This window comes from Fonticula alba (genome assembly GCF_000388065.1).
Source record: "Fonticula alba strain ATCC 38817 unplaced genomic scaffold supercont2.2, whole genome shotgun sequence".
Lineage (NCBI taxonomy): Eukaryota > Rotosphaerida > Fonticulaceae > Fonticula > Fonticula alba.
In genome coordinates, this window is record NW_009242972.1 from 3,677,452 (window position 1) to 3,686,100 (window position 8,649).

The 8,649-nt window shown below is 67.7% G+C and overlaps 3 protein-coding genes across 3 annotated transcripts in view; 1 reads left to right on the top strand and 2 right to left on the bottom strand.

Moving 5' to 3' along the window:
• Positions 1–1,499, top strand: part of H696_01757 (hypothetical protein) — a gene marked incomplete at both ends in the record, with an annotated part of 3,055 nt that extends 1,556 nt beyond the window's left edge. Inside the window, 2 exons of the mRNA XM_009495667.1 lie at positions 16–617; positions 967–1,499. Of these exons, the coding sequence (XP_009493942.1) occupies positions 16–617; positions 967–1,499 (1,135 nt within the window). The remainder of the gene's footprint in view (positions 1–15; positions 618–966) is intronic.
• A 1,242-nt stretch (positions 1,500–2,741) lies between these two features.
• H696_01758 (hypothetical protein) lies at positions 2,742–5,020 on the bottom strand. Its single transcript, XM_009495668.1, has 4 exons — positions 4,459–5,020; positions 3,662–4,208; positions 3,453–3,488; positions 2,742–3,281 (listed from the first exon to the last, which is right to left on the bottom strand). The coding sequence occupies exons 1-4, from the start codon at positions 4,925–4,927 to the stop codon at positions 2,780–2,782; spliced, it is 1,554 nt and encodes a 517-aa protein (XP_009493943.1). The 5' UTR covers positions 4,928–5,020; the 3' UTR covers positions 2,742–2,779.
• Positions 5,021–5,593: 573 nt separating this feature from the next.
• H696_01759 (hypothetical protein) lies at positions 5,594–6,902 on the bottom strand. The gene is made up of 3 exons (XM_009495669.1): positions 6,522–6,902; positions 6,142–6,338; positions 5,594–5,963 (listed from the first exon to the last, which is right to left on the bottom strand). The coding sequence occupies exons 1-3, from the start codon at positions 6,794–6,796 to the stop codon at positions 5,614–5,616; spliced, it is 822 nt and encodes a 273-aa protein (XP_009493944.1). The 5' UTR covers positions 6,797–6,902; the 3' UTR covers positions 5,594–5,613.
• Between the last annotated feature and the right edge of the window lie 1,747 nt (positions 6,903–8,649).

Consider the following 8,649-nt stretch of genomic DNA (forward strand, 5'->3'; position numbering starts at 1 on the left):
CACACACACACACAGGACCAAGCTCCACAAGTCCCTGATCCTGGTGATCGCCGCGCTGATGCTCCTCGGAGCCGCGGCCCCGCATGCCCGCGCTGACGACAAGGACGAGCGCGAGGACGAGGAGGACGGCCTGATCCACACGATCGCCCACCTGAAGGCCAGCAAGTCCAAGACCAAGTCCAAGACCAAGACCAAGACCCAGGGCCACAGCCTGCACCTGCACCACCACCACGGCCACCACCACCACCACCCCCACCCGCCCAAGCCCACGCACCATCCCAAGCCGGAGTGCGTCTGCGAGGGTGGCTCCTCGCTGGTGTGCTACACCAATGACAAGGAGTGCGCCGCCAATAAGAACCCCTTCGCCGCCTCCAAGGTGTCGCAGTGCGTCAGCGGCGGCCGCCATGTGTACTCCTGCCTCAATGAGGCCGGGGTGTGCCGGTCGGTGACCACCTGCAAGAAGATCGAGTCCGGCTCCGGCACCCAGGATCCCCACTTCATGGGCTTCAACGGGGCGGACTACTACTTTGAGGGCGAGGCCGGCCGGTCGTACAACATCGTGTCCGACCGCGATGTCCAGGTCAATGCCCAGTTCACGCGGCTGCACAACCTGAAGGGTGCGTCCCCACAAGGCCGCGTGCCTCCCCTGTGCTTGGCGGCCCTCTCCCTATCTCTCTCTCTCTCTCTCTCTCTCTCTCTCTCTCTCTCTCTCTCTCTCTCGCTATCTCCCTATCTCCCGCACGCCATGCCACCGGGGGTCGGTGTTGCGTCAGGAGGCCCGAGGCGGTCCCCCTTTCGCGGGGCCTTCTCGCCGGCTGCTGGCCCCTTTTCTGCCCACACCCCCCGCTCTCCCCTTGGGGGGGGGGGCGCACGCTGCACGCGCTACTCACGCCAACACCGCGCCTCCCCCCTGCTGACCCTCTGTCTGCGTGGCTCGGGATGTTTGTCGCGACACCGTGCCGTCAGGTACCTACATGGGCCGTGTCAGCATCCTGGTCGGGTCGCACATGATCGGCTTCGACCCGCACTTCGGCGCCTACATCGACGGCGAGTCCCTCGCCGACGGGGCCAGCATCGAGATGAGCAACGTCGACATCATGTACGAGGTGGTTGACGCCCGGCCTCGGCTGACGGTCCGCACCCCGGCCTGGCAGTTTGTCGCCCGCGCCAAGATCGAGAAGGGTCTCGTGGCCGAGAGCTACATCAACCTGCACGCCAGCGTGGTCGGCATGCCGACCGACCCGCACGGCATCCTCGGCCAGACGGCGCGTTTCCTGCTGGAGAAGCGCGCCCCCGGCTCGAAGCCCGAGCAGGTGCGCAACTTCTCCGTCGAGGGCGAGGAGCCGGACTACGAGCTGAAGGACGGCCTCTTCGGCACGGACTTCACCTTCAACAAGTTCTCCCCCTCGCTGGCCGGTGGCGAGGGCGGCATGCGCAAGGAGGCGGTCGTCCTGCGTGCCAGTGTCCGCTCGACCTTCGAGGCCGGTGTCGACGTCTGAGCCGGGGGGGCTTCCCCCTCGCCAGAGGCAGCCCCCGCCGCCGCCCCCTCTCCCTTGGAGAAGATGACGCAAGGGGAGCGGGCAAGATGGTGCCCACCAGGATGCCCGTGTATAAGGGCCAACCATCTTGGTGTTGTTTTTGCAAGGATGAAAGCTTCCGTCAAAAAAGGCGCGCGAGCAGGCCGGCACACTGCCATGCTCGGAGCAGGGCATCACCGACACATGTACTTGCAAATGCGCCAGTCCCCCCGGTGGACGGGCATGTGCAAGATTTAATACGCACAGGCCATCAACTTGCACGCGCGTGCTCACTGTCACCCCTCCGTGCTGGTAAGCCCATGTATGTGTATATAAACAAATGCGTGAATGTATGTGTGCATGGCTGTGTCCTGGCCCATGCCGCACACGGCTCTTTCTTCGCCCCCCTGTGCGTTCGCGCATGCCACGCCCTCTTTCGGCACATGGGCCGGATCGCACGCCAGTCTAGCGTGCATATGCCCGACATCAAAGGAATGGAAGGGGACGGACTGTAGCGAGGGAGAAAGAGAGAGAGGGAGACAAACCCTCCGACCCGAAGAGCATGTCTATGTGCATGGTTTTGCGCGATGGCGCACCTCCCCTCCTCCGAGATGCACGGCGCCCCCTCTTCAGAGGGGCGGGGACGCCTGCCATGTGTCCACCGACGCGAGCCAGGGAGCACGCGTGTGTCAGCCAAGAAAGGGGCCTCCCAAGAGGCAAGGGAGAGAGGGAGTGGCAGCGGTGGTCGTGGTGGGGAGAGGGAAGGAGGAAGAAGAGCACTCCATTGTTAGCGCATCTGTGCCGCCGGGAGAGCGCCCACGCCAAGCATGTATCGAGGAAAAGGGCGGGATCCCCTCGATCAAGGAGGTGCGCCTGGGTGCCTGGGAATGTGCGCGCCGGAAGTGGGAATGCCGGCATCGTGTCAATGCCGGAAAAGGAGGAGGGTTAACATGTGTCACCATGTTTGTTCGTGTGCGCGCAGGGGGGAGAGGGGGAGGGGGGAGGGGGGAGGGGAGGAGGGGGGGAAAACACCGAGGGAGAAGGACACGGCCAACAAAGTAACAACGAGAGAGGAGATGGTCTATTTCGGTGGAGACAGGGGGCGAGGAGAGCCGGGGCGGAATGGCCAGCGGGGAAACGGCAGACACGACAAGGGGTCAGGCAGGCCGTCGGACGATGGGCGCAGGCGGAAGAAAGCGAGAGAAAGACCAACGCAACACATACGTGGAGGAAAGAGAAAGACCAGGATAGGAGAGCATGGCTCAGGATTCCGGGCGCAAGTGGCTGCCCGACTCCCGGAAGAGAGCCAGAGCCGCCTCGAAGTCCCGCGACAAGGCGGCCACCGCCTGGCCGGCCTGCAGCAGGCCGGTGAGGTGCTGCTGCGACTCGTCCACCTGCCGGGCCAGGCGCGCGCTCAGATGCCCCAGCCCGCCGGCCAGCGCGGCCACCGCATCGGGGCTGGACAGGCCGGCGCCCCCGCGGACAAAGGCCCCGGGATCGCCGCGAGCCACGGCCAAGGCCGCCTCCGCTTGGGCCGCACGCAGCTGTGCCTGCTCCAGCATCATGGCCTGCTGGGCCTGCTGTTGCCGGGTGGTGTCGAGCTCCTGCTGGAGCTGGGCACACTTGTCCCGCATGGCCCGGTGCTCGGCGTGCACGCGTGTCTGGGCCACTTCCGCCGCCTCGAGGGCTGTTTCCAGGGTCGACAGGGTGCTGGTGTGTTGCTCGCGCTCCTCGAGGATCAGCTTCTTCAAGCGCTGGATGGAGCTGAGCAGGCGGGGGGATGGGCAGGGAATGGCCCGCCGGTTAAAGTAAACAGCCGCACACCAGTCCCAAGGAAAGTCAGTAAGGGTCGGGCCGACGCCGGCGGCAGGGTGTAGAAGGTCGTGCGCAAGAAAGACAGCCAGCAAAAAAAGGAAGAGGCCGGTGTGGGCGCACTTGTCCTGCTTGGCCACCTTGTGACGAAGCGCCTCGCTGGAAAGCCGGCCAGATGGGTGACTGGGGTGAGCATGGGACTGCGGGCAAACCAAGATCGAATGTGGATGGCACTGAAAAGAAGAAAATATCGAAAAGAATCCCCCCCCCCCCCGCCCAGTGTGGAGGCTTGTCGCCGGCGTGGTGGGCATGGGCCATGATGCAACACGCACAGCTCTTGCAGGATTTCCGGGCTCGGCTGGGGCGGCTGGCTGGGGGTGGCTGGCAGGGCTGGCGGAGCGCTCGGCGTCCCGGGGTCCACATTCGGGACCACAATCGTCGGAAGCGCAGCAGCAGATTTGGCAGGACGCGATGACCGAGCCATGGGACCCGGCGCGACACCCGGGGAGGCATTGGCCCCAGTGGCAGGCGAGGCGTCCACCGCCGGCAGGCCGGCCAGCGGGTCTACCACCGGCAGAGCAACCTCGCGCGATCGAGACACCTTCGCTCGAGTGGAAGTCTTGGCCCCGGGGACGGGCGGGACAACGGGGACGGGCGGGACAACGGGGACGGGCGGGACCGTGGGAATGATGGGAATGGGCGGGACCGTGGGGATGGTGGGGACACTGGGGATGCCAAGAGCCGGCCGGCCGGAGGCCGCAGAGGCTCCCTCATCCTCGGAGTCGGAGAGATCCGAGAAGGCGGTTGGCACAACTGGCAGCGTGGGAAGGGACGGGAGGGCCGGGAGCGAGACGGCATCCGGCGCCGGGGGAGGTCCGGCTACGGATCCAGGACATTGTCGTTAGTATAAGGCCGGGACAGGGAGGGGAGGGGGGGGGAGGGGGGGAGATGCACATGGAAGGGACGATGGTGCGGAACTCGCCACCCCATCCCTCATGCAAAGCCACATGCATGTGCGTGCGCGTGTGTGTATGTCTGTAAATATGTGCACCCCCATGTATATGGTTGTGATCCGAGCAGGGCCGAGAGCAAGGCCGAAGGTGGGACCAATGGGGGGAGGGCGACGCACGGGTGTTCGGGAAGGGCAGGACCACAGGCACAGCAATGGTCGGGCTGGCAGGTCGGGGCGAGGGGGTGCTGCTGGAGGTAACGCTGGGGGTGGCCGACGGCCGGCGCTCAGCCTTCACCGACTTCTTCGACTGGAAGGCCGAAAAGGAAAGGGGATTCTCGGCCGATGCCGGGGGGATGCCATCAGGCAGGCCATCGGCGAAGATGTCCACCGGGATGGCGAAGCGTGCATCGGCCGGCGGATCGACGGGGGCCGGGGCCGGGGTCGATCGGACCGGGGCCGGGGCCGAGGCCGAGCGTCCTGGCGCAGCCGCCGAGCGCGCTCGCGGCAGGGGGGACGCGTGGGCCATGGCCACTGGATCGTCGAAGAGCGGATCGTCATCGAAGAAGAGTGGGCCAGTGGAATCCGGCGATGGGGGGAAGACGAATGGCCCGTCAGCGCCGCCTCGATCGGAGCGGGATCGAGACATGGCGAGATGCAGCAACCGGCGGGCGGCGACCGAGCAAGAGGCAAGCCAGAAAGCGGGAGGGCGAGGGAGAGGGACGGGGGGGCGGGGGGGCGGGGGAGAATGACGGGGAGTGCCGGTCCGGGTGGTGTTCCGGCAGCCTGCCGCCTCATGACGAGCTTCCGCCACCCGGATCCCATCTTGCCTGACCTTCGGAGGGGGAGGGCCACGCCCGGGAGCGGAGCCCCCCGATGAGCGTCCGTCCCGGCGCCACGCCCAATCCATGGCCGGCAATCCGGTCGCCCCCGCCCCGCGGGCCGGCAGGACAGCCCCCAACGGAGGACATGGCCTGCCTCGAAACCGCGCGGCGAATTGTCTTGTTATTTGTTGTGAATGTTGGCTGCCGCTCGGCGCCCTCCTCTGCCAGCCGCGGGGACAGACGCCGCCCCTGTGTTTCCTCGGCCTCTCTCTCTCTCTCTCTCTCCCTCTTTCGCTCGCTCGCTCGCTCGCTTGGCCGGTCCTGGGGGAATGCGTGTATTGTCATGAGCACCGGCGGGAATGCACAGGCGTGAGGACACAAACTGCCAACGAATCTACCGATCGGCAATCGGCCCGGCGGCTGCCCCCACGGAGGAGGCTGTCTGGCGCACGCGCGCACGCGCATCCATGCGCGTTCCTCTTCCCTCATCAGGGGGGGGGGGGGGGCGGGCCTATTCCTCCTCATCGTCGTCCTCCATGGTGCCGGTGGCCATGGCTGTGGTGTCGCACGTCCCGAGGCTGGCCTCTAGGCGGTCTAGGTGAGCCTGGCCCTCGGAGGTCATCTCCGGCGGGGGGGCACCGGTCTGAGAGCCGAAGAAGAACCCGGCAAACTGTTCCGGGTCCATGCCCTGGATCATGTCGCGAGTGATCATGCCAGCCATCATGGGGTCGGCCGAGGTGGGGTCCTGGTCGGTGCCGGACTCCTCAACGTCCCCGTCGGCCTCCTCGTCCGAGCCCTCCAGACCGGAGGTCGAGGAGTTGATTGAGCTGCACACATTGAACAGGTGGTAGAGGAAGTTGGCTGTGCGAGTGGGCAGGCGCGGCGGCGGCGGCGGCGGCGGCGGCGGCGACGGCGGCGGCGGCGGCGGCGGCGGGCGGATTGCACATTAGAGACGGGGCGGCGCAGAAAGACGGAGGCAGGCGAAGCCCCGAGGCGGAGACCGAGCAGGGTGTGCGCGTGCGTCAGCCGGAGTACATACCATCCGAAGTGCTGGCCGCGGCGAAGGTCACATCAACGGGCTCATACTCGTCCATGGCCGTGTCCACCTGGGAGGCGATCTGCACGAAGACCAGTGGTTCGCCATCTCCCTCGGCGGCTGAGACGGCCGCCACCACAATGCTGGCGTAGTCCATGGAGAATCCGGCCCCCGGAGCCTGCGGCTTCCAGTGCAGGCGTCTGCATGTGCCGGCGGGCCAGGCCGGGAGGGTTTTTTTTTTTGGGGGGTGTCATTATTTCTTTCGCACAAACGGTGGCCAGACAAGGGGAAAGACGAAGCAACAAGGATCCCCCCCCCCTCCCCTACCGATGGCCGCAGGGACCACCGGGAAAAGTAAGGCCACCCGGCGTAGCTCGGCGTACCCGGACATAAAGAAGAGCGTCCCGGCTTCGAGGGTGTGGGTGGAGTTGACCCGCACGCTGGAGCAGGGGTAGGAAAGCAGGAGCACAGGCCGGCCCCCAGCCAGCTCCATGGCCGCCAAGGTGCGCGTCTGCAAATCCTCCTGCAGGCGCAAATCAAAATCCGGCACATCGTCCGGGACGGAGAAGAGCGCCGTCCCGGCGGCCGACGGGTCGAAGGTGGTGTCCTGCTCCAGCAGGAGGGACATTTCCTCGGTAAGGGGCAGAGTCGCGGCCATGGCTAGGGGATACGCAAGGGTGTGTGTGTGTGGACGTGCAAGGGCAAAAGGCAGGGGGGGGGGGGAAGGCAGAGGCGGCGAGAAGGCCGGGGAGGGAGGAGGATGGGCGGCAGGTGCACCTGCATCGGTGCACCCTCCGCGAGGGCCGTGTCACATAAGCCAGCCAAGCGGTGAGCCGAGCTAGCGAGGCCATTGTTGCCAGCGAGCGGCGCACGGCGGAGCACCGGGCCGGGGGGATCGAGCTCGCGGGGCCGGATCGCGCGTAGGCCAGGCGGCCAACGAATGGCCGGTCACGCGTTGGAGATCACCGGGAGGCCCGGGCGTGATGCCCCAAGCGTGGGGGCTTGCGCCGCGCTCTGGCGGGGCTTTTTCACGCTCGGGAAATTAGACCGCCATTCTCTTTGGTGTTCTCCCGCCGCCCGGCTGCCTGCCGACCGGTCTCTCCCCCGATGGGCCTCTTTGTGTTGGGCGCTTGAGCTCGGCCCGGCCGCACTGAGGCGGCTGTTGTGACCGGCGGCGCCTTGCATCCGGGGACGGGGGGAACGGGCGGAACGGGGGGGGGGGGGGGGGGGGGGGCCATGCCCCACGCCTCCTCCGGTGGTGGGCAGCCTTCGCGGGGAGTGGGGGTGGGTGGGTTGTCATCTCTCTCGGCTCTTGACGGCGGGCGCGGGAGGGTGGTCCGGGTTCGTGTCTTTTTTTCTTGGCCCCCACCGTCGGGCAGGTCCCGGGCACTTCGCTGGGGGGGGGGGGGGGGGGGGGCGGGGGGCAGCGGGCCCCAAAAAGTGCCACCGGGCCTGCCCCCCAAGGCGGTATCTCGCCACCGGCGGCAGTTCGAGACGGGTCCGATGCGTGCGGGAGCATGCCTGGGTGCGGTCGGGCGTTTCAGGCGGCTCCAAGCCCGCCGGGGCGACACAAACATGCCGGGCCCTGCTGCCCCCCCCCCCCCCCCAGCCATAGCCACCTGCGGGAGGCATCGAAGGTAGGGCCGGGAGGCCCCCCAAGCGATGCCGAGACCGCGGGAAAGACACGAGGAGACCGCGAGCGGCCGAGGGAAGGATCTGCTTGCGGGCGAGCGAGGGCGAGCAAGCGAGGGCACGAGGGCGGGACAGATGCACATCCGCCGAAAGCGACAGGGTAGGCCCAGAGAAGCTGGGTGATTATTTAGGAAATCCGCGCCGGGGTAGGTTCCCCGCGCTGGGCCGTCCCCATCTGCGGCGGCACCAGACACGCGAGGAGGGCATGGCTCTCTGCCTCGGGCATTGGACGGGGCAGTGTGCAAGTGCGGGTGCAAGTGCGGGCGAGTGCCTGACGGGGGCGGGGGTTGCGGTAGGTAGAGCGAGCCGCGCCGCCGGACACATAGATGCACCCAGCCGGACACGCATGCACGTACGCGCCCGCGCGCGCACATGAGCCTACACCGACAGGCTCCTGCACCTGCATACCAAGGCTCATCCAGGTCGGTCCGCCCTCCCGGCCAGGATGGGGCCGAGAGGGGCGGCTGACCGGCCAGATTCCCGTCACCATCTTGGCCACGGGCAAGGGCGCGTGCATTCTCTGGTTGTCGTTTCGCCCTCGCCCCCCGGGAACAGGGGGGGGGGGGGGCGGTGGGGACACCTCCGTCCCGGGGGCACCTGGCCTTGTTTTTTTTGTCCGCCCCCCCCCCCCCCCCCGCCCGGAAGGGCTTGGGAAAAACCCCCCCCCCGCCCCGCGCCCGCGCCCCCCCAGCCCGTGCGCGCGGGCGGGGGGGGGGGGGGGGGGGGGGGGGGGGGGGGGGGGGTGGGGAGGGGGGGGGGGGGGGGGGGGGGCAAGGGCAAAAGGGAGGGGGGGGGGGGAAGGCAGAGGCGGCGAGAAGG

Coding starts and splice junctions, on each gene's coding strand:
- H696_01758 (XM_009495668.1), bottom strand. CDS start 4,927: ATGTCTCGATCCCGCTCCGATCGAGGCGGCGCTGACGGGCCATTCGTC. Junction 3,489..3,661: donor CCGGAAATCCTGCAAGAGCT/GTGCGTGTTGCA, acceptor CCGGCTTTCCAG/CGAGGCGCTTCGTCACAAGG. Junction 3,282..3,452: donor AAGGTGGCCAAGCAGGACAA/GTGCGCCCACAC, acceptor CCGCCTGCTCAG/CTCCATCCAGCGCTTGAAGA.
- H696_01759 (XM_009495669.1), bottom strand. CDS start 6,796: ATGGCCGCGACTCTGCCCCTTACCGAGGAAATGTCCCTCCTGCTGGAG. Junction 6,339..6,521: donor ACGCTCTTCTTTATGTCCGG/GTACGCCGAGCT, acceptor CGGCACATGCAG/ACGCCTGCACTGGAAGCCGC. Junction 5,964..6,141: donor CGCGGCCAGCACTTCGGATG/GTATGTACTCCG, acceptor CCACTCGCACAG/CCAACTTCCTCTACCACCTG.